This window comes from Phyllobates terribilis, unplaced genomic scaffold (genome assembly GCF_046119375.1).
Source record: "Phyllobates terribilis strain yellow unplaced genomic scaffold, ASM4611937v1 Scaffold_7__3_contigs__length_470593459, whole genome shotgun sequence".
Taxonomy (NCBI): domain Eukaryota; kingdom Metazoa; phylum Chordata; class Amphibia; order Anura; family Dendrobatidae; genus Phyllobates; species Phyllobates terribilis.
This window is the reverse complement of record NW_027362767.1, coordinates 403,988,813-404,015,659: the sequence shown is the minus strand read 5'-3', so window position 1 is coordinate 404,015,659 and position 26,847 is coordinate 403,988,813. Positions and strand designations below refer to the sequence as shown.

The 26,847-nt window shown below is 42.1% G+C and overlaps 2 protein-coding genes and 1 long non-coding RNA gene across 3 annotated transcripts; 2 read left to right on the top strand and 1 right to left on the bottom strand.

The window, feature by feature from the left end:
- The first annotated feature begins 9,757 nt into the window (after positions 1 to 9,757).
- On the top strand, positions 9,758 to 10,321 carry SYCN (syncollin). Its single transcript, XM_073637983.1, has one exon. It carries the CDS (start codon positions 9,797 to 9,799, stop codon positions 10,190 to 10,192), a length of 396 nt encoding a protein of 131 aa, XP_073494084.1. The 5' UTR covers positions 9,758 to 9,796; the 3' UTR covers positions 10,193 to 10,321.
- A 2,957-nt stretch (positions 10,322 to 13,278) lies between these two features.
- LOC141155062 (uncharacterized) lies at positions 13,279 to 20,992 on the bottom strand. The gene is made up of 6 exons (XM_073641693.1): positions 18,730 to 20,992; positions 18,359 to 18,433; positions 15,651 to 15,747; positions 14,411 to 14,506; positions 14,131 to 14,269; positions 13,279 to 13,615 (listed from the first exon to the last, which is right to left on the bottom strand). The coding sequence occupies exons 1-6, from the start codon at positions 20,867 to 20,869 to the stop codon at positions 13,478 to 13,480; spliced, it is 2,685 nt and encodes an 894-aa protein (XP_073497794.1). The 5' UTR covers positions 20,870 to 20,992; the 3' UTR covers positions 13,279 to 13,477.
- LOC141155063 (uncharacterized) lies at positions 18,312 to 23,278 on the top strand. Its single transcript, XR_012247509.1, has 2 exons — positions 18,312 to 18,510; positions 23,010 to 23,278. It is a non-coding gene; the product is annotated as an uncharacterized lncRNA (long non-coding RNA).
- Positions 23,279 to 26,847: the final 3,569 nt, after the last annotated feature.

Below are 26,847 nucleotides of genomic sequence, written 5' to 3'. Positions count from 1 at the left end.
GCCTATTTTTCCCCCATACGGCCCTTTGTTTTGGGATCTCAGCTCAGTCATTACAGGACCACTACTCCGTTAATCTCTGGTGTTTTGCTTTCTGCAGCGGCGAGCAAATATATAGGTGCGACGAGGCTGCCATGAAGACCTTTGGTCTGTAACCGGAGGAGGAGATTGGGCTGTGACAGGCGGAGGCGGCGACCGACACACCTGACGTCACCTGCTCACCTGCAAAGAAAAGTGAAACCTGTCGAGAAGTTCCCTAAGAAGAATGCAGTTCCCATTCTCCTTTAAGTTACATCATCAAAGAAATCTGGAAGATATCATGAAAGTGAATTCAATTTTCCCCCGAAGCATGAAGTATAAAAGAAGAAACATGGAGCATCCAACATCAAATCCACCAACCCTCCCAGTGAGATGCACCCTACAAGAGCAGGTGAGGGGTCTGCACCGTCATATTGGAGAATGCATTGTAACCTTAAGGATATTTTTGGTTTATTGTTGCTCTTCTCCTGATTTGCAGATATGGCTGACATCATCAGAATTGTGGCTCTTCTTGCCCTGTATTTTGCGTTCCTGCAGGACCCGGCCGAGGGTCATCCCATCCAAAATCACTGTCATATGTCTAAATATAAAAAGATGCAACCAAGCGCTATGTCACCGGCCCGAAAACTCCAGAACCTACAGGTGAGTAGAGATCAGGGGGTGAAGGGTTTGGAAAAGAGGGTGAAAAATGTACGGTCAGCAAGGTGCAAGGGTCTTCTGCCTGCAAGTCCCATATGTCCATAAAACGCCAATGTCGGCTACTTTTTTCAATAGAAATTCGCCAAGGACACCCCTCTGTATGGGGGGCTGCTAACAAGCTAAAGGGATCCCTGTATAACCCCTTTTGTTGCAATGGCCCTATGTAATTCTAGATTTCCTCCATTTTCACTGCTGCAGTTGACAATGACTTCCAAAGAAAAAATGGGGGTCTCGGAGTGATCCCTGGGATCATCAGTGATGAGAAAGCCCCTATAAATGTGCAATCAGCCCCAAAAAGTAAACAATTAAAAAAAAATCTCATTGTGTAAATGACCGGCTGAGAAACCTTGTAGATTGTGACTATAAGGGCATATAAAGACCTTCGGACATATTCATCAGATGGGATTGGATCTGATTTTGACTCTTTATCCGCAGCACAAGAAGTCGTCGTGCCATCATGGCCTCCGTCTGAAACACTTTGAGAACTGCGATATAAAGGTAAGGAGCTTACGCTTCGTCCCTTTTTACTATTCCTCTAGACGTCCTTATAGGTCACAAAAAAAAGAGGTCCTACCTGCGGCAAAGGATTCCCACAGAGACATAGTTTGGACCCCTGAACACCTATGCAAAATGTGTAACAGGAACGCCCTCCATGGAAGCTAGGGAGCTAAGAAATGGCTCCCAGGACTGAGTTTCTATTTAATGCTGCGTAAACTGACCTGCAGTGTGTGTTTCCAATCCGCAGCATGTCAATTTCTCTTGCTGAGTTTTTTTTCTGTGCGGATTTTCCCCATAGACTTGCATTAGATGCGCAAAAAACACAGGTAAAAAAGTAAAATATATCAATAAAGTTTTGTAAAAGTATCAAAAACAAAGCAGCTTTATTTAAATAGTGACACACCAAACAGAGACAAAAAAATGCAGCGTCCAAAACGCAATAAAAACGCACAAAAAAAAACGCAATGAAAAAACGCAAGTGGCCTAATTTATATAATAGGTGCAGAAATTCTGCAACATTAAAAATGCACCAAAAACTCATTGTGGGAATGTAGCCTAAAAAACAGGCTGTGACACATAGAAAGGCAGAGTTATTAGGCTATGTTCACACATCTTGTTTTTTTCAGCGTTTTTTGATGCGTTTTTTTTATGCAAATGTTCAGCTGCGTTTTGCAGTACCAGAAAAGTCTATGAGATTCCAGAAATCTTCTGCACACATCATGGGGTTTTTTTGTTCGGTATTTTGTGCTTTGCAGGTTTTTTTGCACAATAGAGCTTGTCACTTCTTTCAGCATTTTTTCACCCATTGGAAATAACGAGTGGTGAAAAAAACACGGAAAAAAAACGCACCAAAAATGCAGGTGTCAGGTTTTTTGTGCCCAAACCAGAATGAGATTTTTTTTTTCACTGAACTTTATGCACATGCATAAAAGAGACAAAAGAACAGTGGAAAAAAACGCACGAAAAAAACACACCAAAAAACAAGCAAGAAAACTCCTGAACAAACTTCCTGGACCAAGGGACCAGGTTTTGCTGCAGAAAAAAAAATAAAAACCCGCAGCAAAAACGCATTGTGTGAACATAGCCTTACAATGAGTTATATAGTCATGATCTTTGGTAAAAGTTTAAAAAAAAAAATTGAAACACTTAAAGAGAAAGAAAGTTGCCAAAGTAAAAAAATAAATTGCTATTAACTAAAAAGGACTAAAAAATGTAATAACTATTAATAAAAAGTAAAGAACTCAAAACTATACATACATATTTGGTGTCTCTGCCATTGTGTGCGTGCATATATGCAGTATATATTCTACATGTTTCTTATACAACATGATGAACAGCATAAAAGATCAGCAGAAGGTTTTTTTTTTATACCATCCTCAAAAAAAAGAAAAATTGTTGCAGTGGTCCAAGCATTCTAAAATGTGAACGGGACCTAACTCCAAGCTGATTAAATTCTTAATATATCTTTATACCAGTAGTTGATCAGTTTTTCTGATACAGAGCTCCAAACCCTCTGCATCAACATAAAATGTAAAAAAATATGTTGACTACCAGCACCAACCACTAGAGGGAGCTTCAATGTTTCCCATTGACTTCAATAGCAAGGCAGTAAATAAGCTCCCTCTAGTGGCAGCCACAGGTATCTAACATGTCATCTTTTAATTTTACGGTCATTCATGGGGTTTGAACCTGCAGCGTCATCCATAGGGGATATTATGTACTACATTACATGTGTTTATATGTGCATACTGTTCACGGAACTTAAAGGGATTGTCCACCTTTGGAGATTGAGATATATATGTAACATATATAGGTTTTATTTTTTTAATGAAATGATATAAAAAAAAATGTTTTGCTCAAAATACATGTGTTTAAGTTAAAAAAAAATATATACATATATTTTTTGCTTAAATTCATGTATTTTGAGCTAAAATATTTTTTTAATAGCATTTCATTAAAAATAATAAAAACATACTGTATATATTGTATATTTTTTTTAAAAAAATTAGAAAATGCTATTAAAAAAAATATTTTTAGCTCAAAATACACGAATAAGTAAAAAATATTATCTATATAATTTTTTTTTATTTAAATTCATGTATTTTGAGGTAACAAAAAAATTTTTTTTAAATAGTGTTTCATTAAAAATTGTGCATGGTTAGCCACCTATAGCTTCTGTATTGCACTTTCTATTGCTGGTTGCAAAACGGGTTAACTGAGAATCCATCAGTGAGCTCAGTTTAGGTCCAATGAGAGTTTAACTCTTTATATGTCTTTTCTGAGCTCCTGTCAGCTGATTTATGACCACGGACCACTTCAAAGTTGAATGTGTGGGGGAAACAAAGAGCTCTGTAAATGCTAAAGGGTGCAAAATATTTAATGAAATCCAATTTTTAGAAAAATTATCTTTAGCTGAAAAATACGATGCAATGTCCCTAGAGGTGGACAAAGCCTTTAAGGTGCTAAGTAAGTGTTAAATGTTCCATGTTGTATTCTTAACGTTGCCTATACCTCCGCAGGGCAGAGACAGACTGATGCTCACCTTATACAGGGTGTCGCTGGTCGTCAACGTGCTGGAGAACATGAATAAGACCGAACTTGTAAAGCAAAATCTGGACACTTTCTCCATTCTCGAGTCAGACCTGATGAACTGTGTAAGTGCAAAAACATTGTAGATATGTCTCATACATGGTGAACCAGCGCTAGACAAGGTGTGTGGAATAAGCAAGCAAAGGACACTGTACTTGGGGTGAATTTTTTTTTTTGTTGGCTCAGTGGTTAAGTGCCCCATTCTGTGATATTAGTCAATCAGTCCCTAGTGCCTCGTGTTCTTGTGACCTCGATAAGTGCTCCAGTCTACAGCGTTCAGTGATTTATCGCCATACTCACCGGTGCCTAGTGTTATGGTTACCCAGTGTCTGGTGTTCAGTGGATAAGTGCTCCAGTCCATAATACCCAGTGTTGTAAGAGCCCTAGTCCAGAGTGTTATGGTGTCCCAGTCTCTAGTGTTTAGTAGTTAAGTGCACCTGTCCATACAGTCCTGTGTTTTAATACCCTTGTCCTCAGTTTCTAGTGCCATGGGGACCCAGTGTCTGATGTTCAGTGGATAAGTGATCTGGTCCATAGTACCCATAGTTTCAACACCTTGGATCCTAGTGTCTAGTGTTATGGTGACCCAGTCTCTAAAATTCAGTTGATAAGTGTTCCAGTTCATAGCATCTAGTCTTTCATTGCCCTTGTCCCTGGTGTCTAGTGTTGTAGTGAGCCAGTCTTCAATATTCAGTGGATAAGTGCGCCAGTCCATATTGTTCAGAGTTTTAATACCCTGGTGTCTAGTGTTATAGTGAGCCATTCTTCATTGTTCAGTAGATAAATGTTCCGGTCCAGTGTTTTAATACCCTAGTTCCTGATGTTTAGTGCCATAGTGATCCAGTGTCTGGCATTCAGTGGATAAGTGCTCTGGTCCATAGTACCCCCAGTACTAGATCCTAGTGTCTAGTGCATTGGTGACCCAGGCTCAAACATTCAGTGGATAAGTGCTCCAGTTCATAGTATTTAGCGTTTCACTACCCTTGTCCCTGGTATCTAGTGTTGTAGTGAGCCAGTCTTCAGTAGATAAGTGCTCCAGTTCTTAGTGTCATATATTTTAATAACATAGTCCCAGGTGTCTGTTATGCTCTGGTCTAAGGCTTTCATAGTTTTAACTCCACAGACCAAGGTGTCTAATGCTATGCTGACCTGATACCCCGGTGGGTCAGCGGGTACGTGCTCCAGGTCATAGTGTTCAGAGTTTTAATTTTCTTGTCCCTCGTGTCTAGTGTAATGGTGACCTATGCAGTCTCTGTTATTTTGGTGAATAAGTGTTCATAATATTTAGTGTTTCACTACCCTTGTCCCTGGTGTCTAGTGTTGTGGTGAGCCAAGCATCAGTGGATAAGTGCTCCAGTTTTAGTGTCCTATATTTGAATAACATAGTCCCAGGTGTCTGTTATGCTCTGGTCTAAGGCATTCATAGTTTTAACTCCACAGACCAAGGTGTCTAATGCTATGCTGACCTGATACCCCAGTGGGTCAGTGGGTACGTGCTCCAGGTCATAGTGTTCAGAGTTTTAATTTTCTTGTCCCTCGTGTCTAGTGTAATGGTGACCTATGCAGTCTCTGTTATTTTGGTGAATAAGTGTTCATAATATTTAGTGTTTCACTACCCTTGTCCCTGGTGTCTAGTGTTGTGGTGAGCCAAGCTTCAGTGGATAAGTGCTCAAGTTCTTGGTGTCCTATATTTTAATAACATAGTCCCAGGTGTCTGTTGATCAGTGGATTTATGTTCTGGTCTAAAGTATCCATAGTTTCAACTCCGCAGACCCTGGTGTCTAATGCTATGCTGACCTGATAACCTGATGGTTCAGTGGGTACGTGCTCCAGGACATAGTGTTCAGAGTTTTAACTTTCTAGTTCCTCATACCCTTCAGATTGGTGGATGTGGCCAATGCACCAGTGTAATCCAATGTTCACGGACACCTTAAACCACAATAGCTGCAGTTTTTCTTTAATTCTCTACGTTTTTACCGATACCTCAAAAAGCGTTTATTGACATGAGTAATGCACGGGTTTGAGTCACATTGGTTCCTCGTCATTTTGGAGAAAGTATAATTTATCATCTTTATTCTTTTCTAGGAAACGGAGAAATCCCCAGAGTTGAAAAGCTGTCGGCATCATCTCAAGCATTACAGAGAGACGGTAAATATTTACTGCCGGAAATGGAGCAGATAGGAAGTAATGGAGGGAGCTCCGCACATCAGACAGGACCTGTCACCGTTCCCGATGTGTCTGGTTTAGTCATCACCTAGTATTAACCGTGAAATAACTCCGGAGCATCTTTTCTTAGAACTCTGCGTTGTACGATTCCTCTGTTATTCCTCCTAGAAAAATGGAGGAAAAAATTGACAATTGGGTGTTACCATTCCCTCTTTTTCAAAAGGGCGTGTCCCTATACAGTCTGATGATGTCAGCACTGACTGGACAGCTTCAAAGTATATAGGGACATGCTGCCAAGTGTTAACACCCATTTGTCAATTTATTGATATTTTGGGGGGGAGGTACGATAAGAACTGGTCTTTCTTGGAGAATATTTACTAAAATAGATGTGAGAAGTGGTCGTTTTTAAGCTTTGTCATAGATAAAAAGATTATAAAAAATTAATTTTATAAGAATTTTTGATTCCTTTGAGACAAGTGTCACCCAAGGTGACTGGTGGAGACTGATAACTATATAATATGTATGAGAGATCTTTTCAAAAACTTTTGACATGTCAGAAGTTTACACTGGTGGGTGTCCAAATGCCAAGACCTCCACCGAACTGTAAAATGAAAGGGACGAAGAATTCAGCCAAGCTATGCTCTCCTCCAAGACGGAAAGAGGACTTGTCACTTGCCATAAATATGTAAATTGTATTACCTTGTATAAATGCCCCTGTTTTTCTGAATCCGGAGATGTTTTTCTTTTGTTCCTGCGCCTCTCCATTCCTGAGATATTGCCTCCTCTTCCCTGTATATAAATCTAGTCTTGTTAGCCAACTGGGCGGGTTCCGTAAGAATACGCCCAAAGAAGAGTTGGTCACCACGCCCACTTAGAAAAAAGAGGCCATATCTCAGGAACGGAGAGGCGTAGGAACAAAAGAAAAACATCGCCGGATTCAGGAGAACAGCGGCATTTACACTGGGTAATAAAAATTACATGTTTATGACAAGCAACAGGTTCTCTTTAACACAGGAGAGCAGTGCTCAGTAATCGGTGAAGGTCTCAGATCTTCCCAGACACCCTCCAATCAAAACTTCTGACGTGTCTCTGATATGAAAAAAGTTGGGGTTTTTTTAAATGACAGTTACACCTTTTCCGTGAGTGGAAATTGTGCAAAAATTTTGCCACTTTTACGCCATTCCTGTGGCTACAAATTCACTTTAATATTGACGTGAACCTAATATATGAATAATTGAGTGAAACTATCATTTTTAACGCCCTTCTTCTTTTCTCCTAAATTTAGGTCACCCAAGAGTGTCTGAAAAATGACGTTCTCACCAGCCTGGTTTGGATTTTATCAGAAGATATGGGACAACTGATTCATGGGGGCCAAAGTACCGAAGAAATGATAAAAACAGATCTCCTTATCACTGCCAAACCACCTCCTGCAAAGAAGCAAAAAAGCAAAAGAAAGAAGAAAGGCAAGAAAACGAAAAAGAAGGCTGACTGAAAACATCTCCACCCTGTTGCTATGGGTGACATATAGTGTTGCTAAGGCTGGCGATGTCCCACATTTTATAGGCCTCATTTTTAAAATTGTCTCCTTGTTGCCCCCTAGCAACCAATCACAGCTCAGCTTTCATTTTGAAAACAGCTCTGGTTAAATGAAAGCTGAGCTGTGATTGGTTCCTATGTCTTCCACCATCTGCCCGTCAAAATCAAGTCTAGATGATATACAAAAATGAACAAAGGCCGCGAATAATACGTTATATTTCCGCTATCATGCTGTGAATGGACACAATATTGCGTTCAGTGACTTTTATACGTTAATGATATGTATTTATTATTAATAATAATAATTTATTTGTGGAGTTAGGATGACATTTCCTAGCACAATTTATTTATATTTTTATGTATATCTATTATTAATATTAAATTATTAGAATTTTTCGTTGGTTGTTTGACTCTTATTAGAAGAAGGGTAAATGGGGCCGTACATGAGAGCATTTTTTATACGGGTCCGTCTTTTTCTGGAGGTCAAAAACATCCATTTTTTAGCTTAAGACACTTTGGAAATTGCAATTTTTCTCTGGAAGTTTGTGCACCTGAAGCTTTATTTATTTATTTATTTATTTATTTATTTGCACTTTTTGGTCATTTTCTGAGATTTCTTTCCTCCTGTTTTTTTTGTCCTTTTTTGGGGAACGTTTTCTTTACTGTTTTTTCTGGACATAGTTTTCATAAATCTAGAGAGATATTGTCCTCATTCTTCCCAACATTAGTCATGGGGGAAAAAAGATGTTCAAGTCCTGCATAGGAAGACCTCCAACCCTACCAATTTTTTGGTAGAGTTACATAAACCCTGTCCCTTGTCCCTTTTAGGTCTGGGAAGGCCCAAATTCACAGGGACCCAATCTACAAATTCTGAACAATCACAGCAAATACAGGACAGCTGGAAAGTTTGCCCCCTACACCTCATGAAGAGCCCACTATGCCCCATTCTTGCCCCCATTTACAATTCTGACATCACAGACTGTGCCCATGGACTTTCTTCTCCGCTAAGATTGTGTCTCACATCTTCCTCTGCAAAAGAGTTCACCCATATCCCCCTTACCCCTAGCCATTAACAACTACCCTATCCCAGTCCTAACATGTCATCACTTTACATATTTCCCAAAGATGAAGATTTATGTAATAAGGAAAATGAATCCAGCTCTGTATCCCTGGTCTTTCTTCTCCGCTAAGATTGTGTCTCACGTCTTCCTCTGAAAAAGAGTTCATCCATGTCCCCCTTACCTCTACCCAATAACAACTACCCTATCCCAGTCCTAACATGTCATCACTTTACATATTTCTCAAAGATGTAGATCTATGTAATAAGTAAAATGAATTCAGCTCACCATGTGACATATCCTTCGCTTGTTTGGAGTCCGGAGAACGATGTATCAAAGTGTGGAAACAATCAATGAAGATGAACAAGGTTCCAGCTCAACGAATTGTGAACAGTCTTTATTCACATGGATACAAAGCGTAGGATAAAACAAGGCTTCTTCACATGACAGGCGGCATCAACGCGTTTAGAGTGACCTCACACCCTTAATCATGATCATAGGTTAAGGGTGCGAGGTCACTGAAAACGCGTTGATTCTGCCTATCATGTGAAAAAGCCTTGTCTTATCCTCTACTTTATCCATGTGAATAAAGACTGTTCACAGTTTCTTCAGTTGGATCCTTGTTCTTCTTCATAGATTTATTTAATGCCATAGTGATTATCCTATGCAAATCTGTTGGCTCTCCTGGCATGTCTGGAATTAAAAATTCTCATCATTCTCACCATGATATAACAATTCTCGAGCATGGTTTCCTATAACTCTTGAGTTGTCCCTCTGTCAGCTCTCCTAGAAATGTATGAATAGATCGACAACATTTTCCTTGTCAATGGTTGGCTGTCCGATGACTGCTAACAGTGTCAAACTCTGAAGTAACGCCCCCAATGGACAAGGTGAAAACCCTATTTCATAAATTAACATGAGGAGCAGCACAATGCAAAGTGTTAAGAATATGTTATTCTGGATTGTTCAAACCAACGAGAATGAGATTGTGAGGCAGTTTTTAGCTGTCTCCTTTTTTTATACCAACTGATGAGTTCTACAACACCTGTGCCCTCATATCTACAAGGAGGCATGACTACTGACCTTCACTACAGATGTGAGATTCTGTGGGTGGCATACAGCAGGTAGGTCTTCTCTGTGCCAAAAAAACACCTACTTCATCCCTGAAATGATACATAAAGCTGCCTCCAAAAAGTTCCTCTTCCCATTCAACCATGAGAGCCTTGAGTTTTTGCATCGTTCCACTGCTGGCCTCCTTGGCCATGGGGCTTTGCCCCCAACCTGCTGATCTCAAAGATGGTGAAGGCAACAGGCTGTGTGCCCGTCTTTATGCAGACAGCAGCCCGTATTACGATGAGTGCTGTGCTGGAGACGTCATAGACGTGAAGCCAGGAGAAGATATTCCCTACATCATACCGAGGTGGAACAATCGTATCTCTTCATTGGTGGTGGGCACCAAATGTGAACTCACCGTCTGGTCAAAGAAACCCAAAGATGGCGACACCAAGAAGTTTACCAGTGGGGCTCAACCACGACTGGCGGAGATCAAGAGAGGGCTTTTGGGAACCTGGGATGACTCCATCTCTTCCTATTACTGCAAATGCACCTGAGGAAGAGGAAGAGAAGACGGACAAACCTTGTGTCCTCCTAAATATGGAGAAGATTTCATGACTGAAGACAAAGCGTCATCCTGTAGGGGGTCCGACCTTCCTATACTGCAAATAAACCCTATAAACATGCATTGATCTGATGTGCTTACTATTATAGGACAGGAGGGCAGATTGTGAGAGGGTGAGTGTGCCGGACAAGAGTCTAAATGGGGCAAATGGAATTTTTGGAAGCTCTAAATTGTCCTCCTAAATTGTATCTCATCTCCATTTGCTGTGTAGTTGAATGCCATATGATGTTCCTTATTTGAAGTTATATAGGGCAAGACAAAGGGCCCCATACATATTGGTGTAAAGTCGGCAAAGACGCTAATTGTTTTTTGCCAACTATTGGATATATATGGGGGGACCTCCTGACGTTCCCCCGACAGATGGAGGAAAGAAGTATCAGGCATGTTGGATTTCACACCTAATCCCTTTGTTCTTGGGAGATAAACAGATACCAAATTTATTTTGAAGCAGTTTAATCCCCTCTTCTTAAAAAAAAACGTAAGTGCTGGGCCAAGAGGAATTGGGAGATAGCTATTAAAGATCTATGGGTACCTTCTCTGTAGGCTCTTATGTAGACACAAAGACATTTTGTGAAGGGTTAATGAAGGATCCTTTAAAATAATAGTATTTCATCCTTTTACCAGTGCCTCAAGAGGTCGAACATGTAATGAAGACCCTTTTCCCCACTGATATTTAGGGGTCCCACTTATTAGGCATTTATGGCACAAGCACTAATGTTTCTTGAAGCTCCCAGTGCAATAGTTGTAATCGACCACCTCTGCTGCGTGCCGGTGGCTTCTGGTCCCATTAGGCATTAGGTCTGAGAGTGACTGCTACCTTTGCACCCTACTGAGACTATTCTACTGGCAGCACCATAAGTGTCTAAATTAACAAAGTGGAAATTCAGTGTCAAAATTTTTACTGGTTTGTAGGGAATCCCTGACATCACCACTAAAAAATACATGAACGGGTATGTATACTTTTACAAATAATCTTCATATTGTTTCTATGCATTGATAATTTAAAAAAGAAAATAGCCTTAATTTAAAAGCATCCTATTTTTTATGTACGCAGCTCCTATGCAAGTCAATGTGTCCATATAGTTAGAGTCAACAAACAAGCCCTGTGTAGTCTGATCCTGCAGTCAGACTTTCTCTTCAACTTCTTGCTATAATATCTAGAAATAGGAGACAAGCTAAAAGGGTTTATTCCTATAAAAATATATATATTAGGAAGCTGTATAAAGATAACCAGTCTAATACTTTAAAGCAGAGTTGTCCCTTGCCATCAATACCTTTTTCTTTTATTCTTATCTGGTGTAATTGCCGCTGTTCTCCTGAATCCGGCGATGTTTTTCTTTTGTTCCTGCGCCTCTCCGTTCCTGAGATATAGTCACTTCTTCCCTGTATATAAATCTACTCTTTTTAGCCAACTGGGCGTGGTGCCTAAGAAGACACCCATGTAGGAGAGTTTGGGACAACGCCCTTTTGGCTATGAAGACTAGATTTATATATATATATAGAAGAAAGGGTCGTATCTCAAGAACGGAGAGGCGCAGGAACAAAAGAAAAACATCGCCGGATTCAGAAGAACAGCGGCATTTACCCCGTGTAAGAAAATTACATATTTATGGTAATTGACAGGTCCTCCTTAAAGGGATACTCCCATTTTAGAAAGTGAAGGAACATCACTAATACATGCTCTCTGTCCATGGAGGTCAAACTTCTAGGAACCCTACTTCTTCTGTCTAGTGTCTATCCCTTACATGTCCAGGATTGGTTATCCCATATAACGCAATGTATTCATACGTTTTACCCATAATATTATTTTTGAGATTTTGTCCGCGGCTCCTTACTGACAGGTAAATGATGTAACCTTGCTTGCTGCTTTACTGGAGGATATTACATTAGACGGGAGAAAGTTTGTGTTATGTTTTTTGATTATAGCGACACATCCAATGCAGCAAGGGGACGATCTGCGGAGCCGCAGGCGGCCTGGTACGTGCTCTCCTTAATGCATTACCAACTACTGACTGGTGGGGAGGCCTGAAAGGAAGATTATTGTACAAGATGTGACTGCAAGACGTGGAGAAGAATCTGTTTTGTATTTAAAGAGAGAGCGCCACTCTGGTCAGAGTCTGGTACTGCAGAATTCAAGTCAATGGGGTAACGCCAAAAACCTTAGCAAAAAAAAAAGCAGGTCGTGTGGGGTCTGAAACCAGGAGATGGTGCTACTGACCTTACAATACCAGATATAGGGGCAGTAATTCTAGGAACAAGACAAAATGCACAAAAACAAGCTCAGATTTTACTTTTATTCCCAATATTAACAAATGTTCTTTAATTTTACAATTTTTCTTTTTTTTTTTTTTTTTTTTAATGAGGGGGGAAGATGAAAGTCTCGTTTTCTGTGAAGACATAATTAAAAAACACATCTGCTTTCTTTGAAAAAACAGCACCCCACCCGTCTACTGGTTGTATCTGGTATTGCAACTTAATTCCATTGAAATGAATGGGACTGAACTGCAATACTGCATGCAAACTTCAGACAAGGGTGGCACTGTTTTTTTTTTAAAAATTTAAAAAAAGCAGCCATTTTTTTTTCCATTCCGTACAACCTTTGTATTAGAAATCTGATTGGTTACTATGATCGACGGCTGTTTTTATCTTAGTCCACATTTACCTTCCAAATTTTAAAGATTTTGAAGATCTCTATAGGAACATGTCATGGGTTCTTTTTATTATTATCAGTTTGATGGTCCCAAAGTAAAAGGTGTTACCCATAAAAAAAAATCATGGATTAGTGTTTTCTAAAAGGATCATAATTTGGGATCCTCTTGGCCAAAAAGTGGCACAAGACAAACTTTTCCCTTTTGACTGTTATCTGCAGGAACACCTGGCAGCATGTGTTTAATTAGCCAACAGTGCCCCCACAGGCAAATGTATAAATGACATGGTGTACATTTAAGTCATGTCTGTGCTGGTGAGCTTCCTATGAGACTTTCTCTGGGTTCCAGGTCACAAACTTCCACCAAAGTGTAGAGTAGGTAGATGGGGGCGTTGTCTGATAGGTAGGGACAACACCTCCATTTTCCATTATACCAATGTTTTATTTGCTGGTTTTATATACCATAGGTGCTATCATCCAACCAATGGGTGCAGGAGTACAACATATATTGAAGGTATGCAGCTGGAGACTGGTCCTGAGTTTTCACGTTGTCCTCTTCTATATTTGGATTCAGTCTCGAAGCTGAGCAAATATGGTGCTATCCGCCACGCGCGTTCGGTGGAATCCCAGGACTGACAGATCTTTACTCTTGTGCAAAAAGTGAACGTACCGCAGACCGGGTCCGTAAGACTTGAAGATATGGGAAACCTGAGACATAGAAGGGTCATTAGAAGGTTAGGGGACCCCGTCTGTTGGGTCTCCAGTGGGATATTTAAAACATATCCTGTCTAAATTAAAAACCCTCTGTAAGTCTTTAGAGAGGACTTGTCAGCAGTTTCTATCTTATTTTATTCCCGTTGCTCCCCTGAGTATTCTGGTTTTTCTTTTTTTAAACTCCGACATACGGTTCCAGAGATATGGGACATTTTATTTAGTGCTAAGTTTTATGGTCTTTACAAGAGGGCGTGGCTTACAGGGCGGAGCAGTCTAAAGACACGCCCCAGAGGATCCTGTGAGCCAATAAAAAGACACATATCTCTGGAACCGTATGGCGGAATTTAAAAAAACAAAAAATGGAATGCACAGGGGAGCATCGGGAATAAAATAAGAGCAGACACTGGTTAGTTTTGACATGGTGACAGGTCACCTTTAAGAGCTTACCTTTGACAGTATTTAATGATTATCCCCTTTCTATGGTTCCTTCTTGTATTTAGGATACTCACCGTGTTCCATCCTTTTGGTTCCCCGCTCATGTCATTTTCTGGGGTCAGGTCCAGCTGAGCTAAAACAGTTTTCTTGTCCTCTGCCAGCAGCTTGACATGGAGCTCATACACATGTTTGTGGAGCTTGCTGTCTTCATACCTGTACAATATACATGTGACATGAGGCCAGGATGCCCAATGGGCCCCTACTTACAAAATTATAGATGCTATTTCCACCAAAAATCTGACCAGTTATCAGGAGATTTGTCTCCAGCATCATGGTATGTTCCCAAGAACTCACCAGTCCAAAACATAGATATCCGGCTGATAGGAGTCCAGCAACTCGGGCCAAAGACCTTCAGAGCTCAGATCCAACATCTGCTCCTTCACACACCAACTGCAGATACCAAGAACACATTATAGCAGTGCGTGCAATGCCGGTTATTGCCATGTCGACATTTTCACTATGTCTATAAATATTTAAGAAAAATTGGTAGTAGAATCCAATATTGACAATTGGTGATGTCCTAATCCCCCTCCTTGCACCGCAGCACTCTCCCATAGAAATCAACAAGTCAGGTCTATGTGACTACTGTAAAAAAAATTTAATTATTTTAAAAGAAACTCAGGCCCTCATTATCATGTACAGAAAATAAGATAAAACATTTACGAGAATAAAATTAAAACATGAAAAATAAGAAAAACTTAAGGGATATGCAGTACCTGTGATGACCACCAGGTGGTGATGCACAGCACAGGGATTTCCTACTCCTACCTATTGCTCAAGCTGACTATATGGTAAAATGGGTTTGGGATTCACATATTTTGTAATTTTTTTTTTTTTGTAAAAAAAATGTATTTTACCTATCCGGTCTGGAGTCTTGAAAATTAAAGGGGTCTGCTATGGGTTTTGATAATTTTGGGGTCTGATACTTTAGGGGTCTGGTGTGGGGTCTCATAATTAATTGGCTTCTCCGAAAAATCGCTTTTTTTTTTTTCCTCTGACGGAACTATAAAGGCTGCAGCCCATCAGTGAACGCTGATTGGCTGCAGTGCTCACGTGACATCACAGTACAAACATCACTGGAATGGCGCCAGACTGGGAGGAGAGCATATGCTGTTTTGAGTTTTTTGTATATTTAAGAATGGGTTGTCAAGGTGTCTGGGATCTGATTATTAAAGGGTTCAGTCTGGGGTCTGAATGTTTAGGGGGTCTGCTCTGTACTTTGACAGTTTAGAGGTCTCATCTTGGATCTGATAATTTAGGGGTCTGGTCGAGAGTGTTTATAGATCTAGCCAGGTGTCTTATAATTAAGGGGTCTGGGTTTGCTAATTTCACGGTTATATCTGGGATCTGATAATTTAGGGGTCTGGTCTAGGGTCTGAGATATTTGCCAATTACACCCCTGCTTAGTGTGCACGAGCCCTTGCCTCGGATCTTAAAAGATCAAAAAAATGCAATGCAGTGTCCATTGGTGTTGGAGTAGGGCAGAGCTGTTGTACAGTATGCCGTCCTTACAGATACATGAGAGGGCACTCACCTGTACACGGGCAGATAACAGACCACCACACCTGGAGGAATATTACTCCTGTCCACAGGGATTTCTTCACTACTTATTTGCCACCCACTGAAATTACCTGAAAAGATAAAGGTACGTAGTGAGCGTCCATGTATGCATACAAGACTGGGACAATGAAAGGAGAAAACTCTGCATGTTCCTCTCTGTCATTGTCATTTTGCCTGTGATGATAATGAGATTACTATTGAGAAGTAATCTCTACAGAACAGGAAGTGACTACTGAGAAGTGATCTCTACAGAACAGGAAGTGACTACTGAGAAGTGATCTCTACAGAACAAGAAGTGACTACTGAGAAGTGATCTCTACAGAACAAGAAGTGACTACTGAGAAGTGATCTCTACAGAACAGGAAGTGACTACTGAGAAGTGATCTCTACAGAACAGGAAGTGACTACTGAGAAGTGATCTCTACAGAACAAGAAGTGACTACTGAGAAGTGATCTCTACAGAACAGGAAGTGACTACTGAGAAGTGATCGCTACAGAACAGGAAGTGACTACTGAGAAGTGATCTCTACAGAACAAGAAGTGACTACTGAGAAGTGATCTCTACAGAACAGGAAGTGACTACTGAGAAGTGATCTCTACAGAACAAGAAGTGACTACTGAGAAGTGATCTCTACAGAACAAGAAGTGACTACTGAGAAGTGATCTCTACAGAACAGGAAGTGACTACTGAGAAGTGATCTCTACAGAACAGGAAGTGACTACTGAGAAGTGATCTCTACAGAACAAGAAGTGACTACTGAGAAGTGATCTCTACAGAACAGAAAGTGACTACTGAGAAGTGATCGCTACAGAACAGGAAGTGACTACTGAGAAGTGATCTCTACAGAACAAGAAGTGACTACTGAGAAGTGATCTCTACAGAACAAGAAGTGACTACTGAGAAGTGATCTCTACAAAACAGGAAGTGACTACTGAGAAGTGATCGCTACAGAACAGGAAGTGACTACTGAGAAGTGATCTCTACAGAACAAGAAGTGACTACTGAGAAGTGATCTCTACAGAACAAGAAGTGACTACTGAGAAGTGATCTCTACAGAACAGGAAGTGATTATTGAAAAGTGATCTCTACAGAACAAGAAGTGACTACTGAGAAGTGATCTCTACAGAACATGAAGTGACTACTGAGAAGTGATCTCTACAGAACAAGAAGTGACTACTGAGAAGTGATCTCTACAGAAGAGGAAGTAATTAATGAGAAGTGATCTCCACAAAAGGGGAAGTGACTACTGAGAAGTGATCTCCACAGAACATGAAGTGATTAGTGAGAAGTGATCTCTACAGAACAGGAAGTGACTACTGAGAAGTGATCTCTACAGAACAGGAAGTGACTACTGAGAAGTGATCGCTACAGAACAGGAAGTGACTACTGAGAAGTGATCTCTACAGAACAGGAAGTGACTACTGAGAAGTGATCTCTACAGAACAAGAAGTGACTACTGAGAAGTGATCTCTACAGAAGAGGAAGTAATTAATGAGAAGTGATCTCCACAAAAGGGGAAGTGACTACTGAGAAGTGATCTCCACAGAACATGAAGTGATTAGTGAGAAGTGATCTCTACAGAACAGGAAGTGACTACTGAGAAGTGATCTCTACAGAACATGAAGTGATTAGTGAGAAGTGATCTCTACAGAACAAGAAGTGACTACTGAGAAGTGATCTCTACAGAAGAGAAAGTGATTAATGAGAAGTGATCTCCACCGAACATGAAGTGATTAGTGAGAAGTGATCTCCACAGAAGAGGAAGTGATTAATGAGAAGTGATATCTACAGAACAGGAAGTGACTACTGAGAAGTGATCTCTACAAAACAAGAAGTGATTACTGAGAAGTGATCTCTACAAAACAAGAAGTGACTACCGAAAAGTGATCTCTACAGAACAGGAAGTGATTTCTGAGAAGTGATCTCTACGGAACAGGAAGTGATTTCTGAGAAGTAAGCTCTACAGAACAGGAATTGATTACTGAGAAGTGATCTCTACAGAGCAGCAAGGGAATACTGAGAAGTGATCGCTACAGAACAGGAAGTGACTAATGAGAAGTGATCTCTACAGAACAAGAAGTGACTACTGAGAAATTGATCTCTACAGAACAGGAAGTGACTACTGAGAAGTGATCTCCACAGAACAGGAAGTGACTAATGAGAAGTGATCTGTACAGAACAGGTTGTGACAATTAAGAAAGTATCTGTACAGAACAGGAAGTGAACATTGAGATGTGATCTATAGAGAACAGGAAAAGTCAACCTATTATGAGGCTCTATGAAAACTGTAAGATTTCAGGATTTTATGTTTTAATATACATAATAACATGAAAAAAATACTTATAGAAAGTCCAATACATGCAGTTGATACCTGCTGACCAAATCTTTTTTGGCCATCAGTTATGATACCCCAATACTGGACCCTTCTGACCTCAGTCATTCTGAGGAAGAACCCAAAGAGCATTGGACAAAGAGATCCAGTAGAACAGATTTCACTGGAAAGACATTAGATTGTAGTGGGAGCCAAGTGATTGTTACAAAAGGTAAAGATGTAAATTATGGGAGAGATACTTTGGGTGTGAGCTGGGAAATGACAGGAACTATATTACTCAGAGCAGGTAGAAACATGATTAGCCTAACAGCATGGCATGAAAAGGATAATATGACTTTCTGACACAGACCTAATGTCTCCAGGGGCTTCTTCTCTGGGGGTGGGTCAAATTCTTCTGGTGGAGGAGGCTGTGAGGTGGATAAACCTAGTGAAATAACACATACATCAATATACCGGTTACAACTTGTCGGGAGGACAAAAAAAAGGGAAAAGAGGAGAAAAGTAAGTAGGTCATGATAAGACATTACATGATTACACTGAGCTAATATATGTTAAAAATGTGGGTAATATTCTGGACAAGTATCCATGGCGGCCCATGCAACTTCTATATCGGTCAAGGAGAAGGAGCCCAGCCCATGCATGGTGTGAGCCTGTGTAGGGCTCCCCTTCTGTAGGAATATTATGGGGTAAAAGTGAACTGAAGTATAGAACAGATCATACCTTCTGGATTTGGGCATTTCAGGAAGTTCCTTCCGAAAGGTTTTTTCTTATAGATGTCCTTCCAGTTGGCATTTTTTGGCAGGGTTATTGCCTTCTTCTGTAGACCCCACTCCTTCTCACACAATTCTAACCAGCCCTGAGCAGTCTCTGGTTCCTTCTCCACTGGTGGTATAAGATCTGCCAAGTTCGGAACTAGATCCGTCTGCGGCTCTTGTTTTGTAGGTTTCCATTTGGGTGGCTTTATTCCCAAAGTTGCTTCCTGTACAACTGATGTCACTTGGGACTTTTCCTGTTCCTGGACTGCAGTTATGGACTTTTGTACTTCTAGAGCTTTTTGTTTGGTGATCTCCTGTTCCTGAGATGTCGCATTAGACTTCTCCAGTTCAGAAGATGTGATTTTAGGCTTCTCTTGTTCCAGAGTTGTCCCTACAGACTTTTCCTGTTCCTGAGATGTCGATTTGAATTTCTCCAATTCTGTTACTGTCACATTAAGATTCTGTTGTACCTGACCTGTCACTTTAGACTTGTCCTGGGATGACATTTTGGACTCCTCTTGATCATAAGCAGTCTCTTTAGGCCTCTCATGTTTTTGTTCAGTCTCTTTAGACTTCTCCTGTTCCAGAGATGTCACTTTAGGCTCCTCTTGAACCTGAGCAGCCACTGTAGGCTTTTCCTGTACATGAGCAGTCTTTTTGGGCTTTTCCTGTTCCTGAACTGTCCCTTTAGGCTCTTTTACCTGGTCAGTCAGTGTATGCTTCTCTTGTTCTTGAGCAGTCACTACAGGTGTCTTTTGTTCCTGAGCAGTCTCTTTAGGCCTCTCCTCTACCAGAACTGTCAGTTTAAGCTCCTCTTGCAGCTGGGCAGTCACTGCACACTTCTCCTGTACCTGGGAAGTCTCTTTGGGCTTCTGCTGTTCCTTAGCTGTCACTTTAGGCCCCTCTTGTACCTGGGCAGTCACTGTATGTTTCTCCTGTTCCTGAGCTGTCACTGCAGGCGTCTTTTGTTCCTGAGCAGTCTCATTCGGCTTCTCCTTTGCCTGAACTGTCTGTTTAGGCTCCTCTTGCACCTTGGCAGTCGCTGTACACTTCTCCTGTGCCTGCGCAGTCTCTTTGGGCTTCTGCTGTTCCTTAACTGTCACTTTAGGCCCGTCTTGTACCTGAGCAGTCACTGTTTGTTTCTCCTGTTCTGGAGCAGTCACTGCAGGCGTCCTTTGTTGCTGAGCAGTCTCTTTGGACTTCTCCTCTACCTGAACTGTCAGTTCAGGCTTCTCCTGAGCAGTCTCATTTGGCTTCTCCTTTTCCTTAGCTGTCGCTTTAGGCTTCTCCTGTGCATTAGCTGTGACTTTAGCCTCCACTTCTACCTCTTGCAACTGAGCTGTCACTTTAGGTCCCTCTTGTACCTGGGCAGTCACTGTATGTTTCTCCTGTTCCGGAGCAGTCACTGCAGGCATCTTTTGTTCCTGAGCAGTCTCTTTGGGCTTCTCCACTACCTGAACTGTCAGTTGAGGCTTCTCCTGCTCCTGAGCAGTCTCTTTTGGCTTCTGCTGTTCCTTAGCTGTCGCTTTAGGCTTCTTCTGTGCATTAGCTGTGACTTCAGCCTCCACTTCTACCTCTTGCACTTGAGCTGTCACTTTAGTCTTCTCCAGTTCCTGAGCTGTCACTTTAGGCTCCTCTTTTACCTGAGCAGTCACTTTAGACTTGTGTTCCTCAGCAGTCTCTTTATGGTCCGGTTTCTCAGCTCCCTTCATATCTTCTTGCACTCGTTTTGCTGCGCCTGGCTTCTCGGGTGTCTCTTTATGTTTCTTATGTTTGCCAGGTTTTGCTTTGCCATTATCTTTCTTTTTGTGTTCTTCTAGTTTTACATCTGTCTCGATCGTCTCTTTGTTTTTCCCAGGAGTCTCATTTTTAGATGGTACTTCTTGCTTCTCCGTCCCTTCTGCCAGGGGAGGGACACTGTCTCCCTGCTGTTTCTGCGTTGGAGTCTCCACCTTTTCATTTTCGTCTCCCTTTTTGCTGACGCTCACGTTATCTTCGGTGACTTCTTTTACATGACTCTTCCCAGCCAGCTTGGACTCTCCCACCGAGTCCTCGGCATCCACCCTTGGGCCACCTTGCCCCTCTTGCGGTGAGCAGTCACTCATTCTTCCGTCTTCTCTCCCTCTCTCAGTCCTTCCAGGTGTTTGTAAGGTTCTGCTCCTCCTTCCCTAGGTGTGTGACCCGATGAGTAGTGATGAGAGGAGGGAGTGCCGCCCCAGGAGGCAGAATAAGCCTGTCATTGTGTTCGGAGCGAATCCTGTGCCGGACTCCTCTCCGCTAATTAATTCTGGGTGCACCTTATCATCAGAGACGCAATTAGGCAGGTACATCCCTATTCACATGCATTCAACCCCTTGGCCAGGTTTGGTCTTCACAACGCAGCAATTTTACACAACTTTTTTCTTGTCACTTGGCCGTATGGGGATAAGTTGTATTCTTCATTGGCACCATATTTTAAGAATCATACTTTACCAGTACTCACCGTGTCATAAATTATATGTTAACTTTATTGCACGGTCAGTACGATCAGAGCGACACTAATTTTATATATATATATATTTTTTTTAAGTTTTCTTTTATTTTTTTTTAGACTTTTGCATTCAGAGACTCAGAGCAGCTGTAGTTTTATTTGTATTTTTAAAGGTTCATGCAATTGTGTGGGTTTTTTTTTTATGGTGTTCCCTATGCAGGATAAAGTACATGATTATATTAAAGTTTGGGACATTATGAGCAATTATTTCCACTTTTTAATTTTTAATACTGTAGAACCTGAGAATGTGCAAAAAAAAAAGGTGATTATTTGGGGTATTTTTCACTTGAATTTTGCCCCAATTTTTCTAAAACTTATTTTTTTATCCTACTTGGGGATATTAATCGATTAGATAATACAGAAGTATTGCAGTGCATTATGCCTGCCACAGAACAATTGGCAAACAGCCTGTTATGCCCTGCCCCATTTGTACCTGAGAGGATGGGGGGCATTATGAGACCCCCAGATGCCACAACAACCCACCTGCAGCAAAATATCTGTCTAACCGCTTGGATGCAACAGTCACTTTTGATTGTGGATTGTAAGTGGGTTAAACAGCCAGGATTGGAGTGACCTCTAATCCCGGCCTTTGCAGCAGAGGATCAGCAACTGCGGCTGGTGCCAAAGGGTTAATCGCAACCAGGGTCAGACTGGCCCACCAAAATAACAGCAGATCCCCCGGTAGACACCTGCTCTGACAAAGTCATGGAGCCCAAATGAGATAGACAACAATTCGATATGGAACCGACTTTGGAAGATGAAAAAGAAAAATGTCTGCTTCATTCCGGAAGTGGCACCCATCTGATAGGAATGGAGGCAAGCTGCAGTACCAGACACAGCCTATGAAGAATAGTGGCGCTGTCTCCTTAGTAGGGTTGGGAATCCTATTTTGTAGATGTTATAGGGCCTTCTCATTTACAGGATTCTCTTTAATATCAGGTTTACTAGGGGTTGATCATAAATTGTGCAAAAATGAAATTTAAGGTATTTGTGATAGACACACCTGAGCAGCCATGTTTAGCCATGTACTGATAGGTGTGATTGTGTTCACAGCTCCGGAGCCTGTAACTACTGTCCCCTCCCTGGTGACTCACTGACACTGTGCACTCAGGATCTGCTCCGCACACACATAATGGCCCATTGTACTTCTACTCTTCAGGCTTTTTATTTTTCCCATTCAGACTACAAATATTGTACATTTATAGTACAAGTTGTAAAGCTTACCTGCTGGGGGTTATTGTACTTATCAGTAAAATAATGCATTTATTTCATGCTGGGTCTTCAAGACGACTTGTCACTTGACCTAAATAATGTAATTTTTAGTGTAAATGCCGCTGTTCTCCTCACTCCGGCGATGTTTTTCTTTTGTTCCTGCGCCTCTCCGTTCCTGAGATATGACCTCCTGTTTCCTGTATATAAATTTAGAAAAATTTTAGCCAACTGGGCAGAGAAAATGATGACCACACCCACTTGGAACAGTCAAAAATGTATACTCTGGGAAGAAGAGGCCATATCTCAGGAACAGAGAGGCGCAGAAACAAAAGAAAAACATCACCGGATTCAGGAGAACAGCAGCAATTACACCAGATAAAAAATACATATTTGTGACAAGTGACAGGTCTCCTTTAAAGGGGGAATGCAACAGATTTGGTTAAAAATTGTATTTTCCATTGATGTTAATAACAAAAAAGTATTATTCTTTTTTTTTCTACAAGTTGAATGTACAGTGCACGGATCACACAGAAGAGAAGTCACAACTTCTCCAAAGACATTTCTATATGTGAATGGATCCCTTTAACAATTCATCAGAAACAGGAAGGTCGGCTCTTGCAGGACGGAGATGTCACGGACCTCTCATCACACCCTGCAGTTTACATTTCACATTGGTGAACTCATAAAATATTATAAAATGCATTAAAGCTTGAATGTCTGCACCCTCGGAAAATAAACGGGCCAAAGCCACATGATGCCTTTTGGACAATCAGCCAAGAGATGCTTCCTTTTAGATAACCCACATGGGGTCTTATGTCCTCCCCAACTGAGACCATCCAATATTGGGTCATCGACAACGGATAATACCTTTTTGTGAGAAGGAAATAAAATGGTGTCACCCCAGTGATCAGCTGCGATCCATGGTCAAATTTGCAACAAGTGTTCATTTTCCCTGCAGCGCCCCCACATGGAAAGGAAGCATGACACAATGGCCATGAAAATTAATGAGCTGCCTATGAAATGGATACTCCTGCTGAGTCATTTAAAGGGTTCATGTTACCAGCCTTTAAAAAAGGGTAAACTAGGTTACATGGAGGTGTAGTTTTGCTTACTTAAAGGGACGTTCTTATTTTGAAAAGCTATTGATTTTACAGCAGTTCTGAAGAAGGCAGAGCTCTCAAATGGGGTCGTATCATGAAGACCACCCCTGTCTATATGCCCTATTAGGCATGTGAACAGGATAGAGAGGGACCTCACATGGATTCATCTGAAAGGTTAACAGTTATCCACAGGATAGCTGATGACTGCTAGACCTGTAAGGGGTCCATCTCCAGAATTGTGTCCTGTGTATATGCCCTATTAGAGAGACCCCACTTAAGACCTCCCTGAGCCACAAACTATCCTCTAATTAAAGGGTCATGGATTCATCTGAATGGTTGACCGATATCCACAGGATAGATGATGACTGCTAGAGCGGCAAAGGGTCCGGCCTCTGGGGTCCACCTCCAGAACATGGTCATGTCTACCGTATTTGAGAATATATGGGACTGACGGAGATAAACTGAATGGAGCGCAGCAATCATTGGTGGTCCATGTGGTCGGACCCATCAAAGCTAGCAATTATCACTAAATCCTGTGGATAGGTAAAAAGTTTTTATATCTGGAACCCCTCTTTAAAGACTTTGTATTACATTAGAAATAGGAATTGCATTTTCTTTAGTAACAGTGCCACTCTTATCCATGGCCTTGTCTGGTATTGCAGCCAATCCCTATGCACTTGAAAATAGCAGAGGTGCCGCTGTTTCGGGAAGGAACAGATCCATTTTTCTAAATCTGAAGGATATATTGGTTGAATGTCCTGGGAACGGTCCTCGTGTGCCCCAAGCTAAGTCACAAAGTCTCAATGGCCTCTGGCATCACTTTGCCATACCCCCTCAGTGTCCTTAATGGGAGGAGGGGGATATTTAAATTTCACACATTTTTGTGAACCCCAATTAGACATGATTCAGGACCACGAGAGCGGCGACCTTGACAATAGACTGCGCCGATTATTCTCTCCAGATACATTTGTCTATGAATTGTCCTTCCCTCATCTGTGAATCACAGGGAAGATATTGTGTTATCATCTATTCTGGTATTTCAATAACACGCGCCTGAAAGACTGGCTGATCCTGAACGGCTCCGTCATCGCCCAGGCACCTATTCACACAAGGCTTTTGTCACCATCGACCCATTATGTCATTGTCTGTCGTCTCTATAGATCTTCCATTCTTCATTGTAGCAGCTATTTTTCTCTTTTGTATCATTTTCTTCATTGTTGCAGCTATCATCTTCTTTTTGTATCACTTTCTGCATTCCGTTATCTTACATTTAAAGGGAAAGGCCACCAAATTTTTCCGCCATGGAAATGCCTACTTTTTAGCAGCACCCATGTTTTGCAGCAGGGAGGAAGTCTTGGCTGGGTGAAACTTTTTCTACAGACCACTTTTCCATTTCACTAGGGGGGCTGGGGGGGGGGGGTAAAAGTGATGTGGCACATAGATATCATTTTTTAGGTCCTCTTTGACCCCCCTGCTCCGGAGGTTGCTTTCCTCCTTGTGAATACATAACATTACTATATACTGATCTTGAGTTACAGTCTGGATTATAGACAGGAGCTGTATTACTAATACTACAAGCTTCAGAGCAGCACTCTTCCTTACGGGCTCCAATGTCTATATACAGAGCACGCACTGCTTTTAATTCTGGGAATAGAAAACGGTTATTCTGAATTATAGACGCTGAACTAAATTTGCAACTACCGCCAGGAAGCAGAACTGAGAATGCAGCTCTGAAGTGTACAACACTACAGTACCAGATAATTAATGCAATGTATTGACATTCGACCAAAAATTTGACCGAACACGATCGCCATAATTGGGAACTCCTGCCCTCCTCTAGCTGCAATATGGCAGCCATAAGGATCTAGTTGTGAGCAAAAACTATCTGGTAATTACATGGATTCATCTGAATGGTTAACAGTTATCCACAGGATAGATGATGACTGCTAGAGCTGTAAGGGTCCGACCACTGGGATCCATCTCCAGAACAGGGTCCGGTCTATTTGAGCATCTATGGGACTGACTGAGTGACTGAGATAAACTGAATGGAGCGCAGAAATCATAGGTGGTCCCTGCGGTCGGACCCCTCCAATCTAGCGATTATCCCTAAATCCTGTGGGTAGGTAATAACTTGTTATAGCGGGAGTCTCCCTTTAAAGAGTTTGTATTACATTAGAAATAGGAATTCTATTTTCTTCAGCAACAGCGCCACTCGGGTCCGTGGCCGTGTCTGGTATTGCAGCCAATCCCTATATCATTTGAATATTGCAAATAACAGAAGTGCCGATGGTCCGAGAGGACGCAGATGCGCCTCTGATGACCGCACGGAGCGGCACAGCGCGGCCATCAGAGGCGCACGGAGCGGCACAGCGCGGCCATCAGAGGCGCACGGCGCGGCACAGCGCGGCCATCAGAGGCGCACGGCGCGGCACAGCGCGGCCATCAGAGGCGCACGGCGCGGCACAGTACAGTCATTAGAGGCGCGCGGCACAGTACGGTCATTAGAGGCGCACGGCGCGGCACAGTACGGTCATCAGAGGCGCACGGCGCGGCACAGTACGGTCATCAGAGGCGCACAGAGCGGCACAGTACGGTCATTAGAGGCGCACGGAGCGGCACAGTACGGTCATCAGAGGAGCACAGCGCGGCACAGTACGGTACGGTAAGGTCATCAGAGGAGCACGGCGCGGCACAGTACGCTCATCAGAGGAGCACGGCGCAGCACAGTACGCTCATCAGAGCACGGCGCGGCACAGTACGCTCATCAGAGGAGCACGGCGCGGCACAGTACGCTCATCAGAGGAGCACGGCGCGGCACAGTACGCTCATCAGAGGAGCACGGCGCGGCACAGTACGCTCATCAGAGGAGCACGGCGCGGCACAGTACGCTCATCAGAGGAGCACGGCGCGGCAGTTATTAGAGCCGGACACTTGTGAGGTCGTGAGACTGGGTTTTATTCTTTACTGGCACAATCCAGCAATGGGCAGAGCAGCGCTCCAGTGTGACTGATGGTTTCACATTTACATCCAGCTAATCTGTGCTCTGTGTACCGGGCTCAGAGCTACTCATACACAGGACCCGGGTGTGCCACAGGGCACTGCCAGCTGCCGCATCCTCATACCATCACGGGGGTATAATTAACATTACGTTTCCATTACCACACACATTCCACTGGACGGATTTATGAGGAGCCCATTTGTGCGGCGCAGATCTGCCTCGTCTGAGCGTCCTGCCCACGTG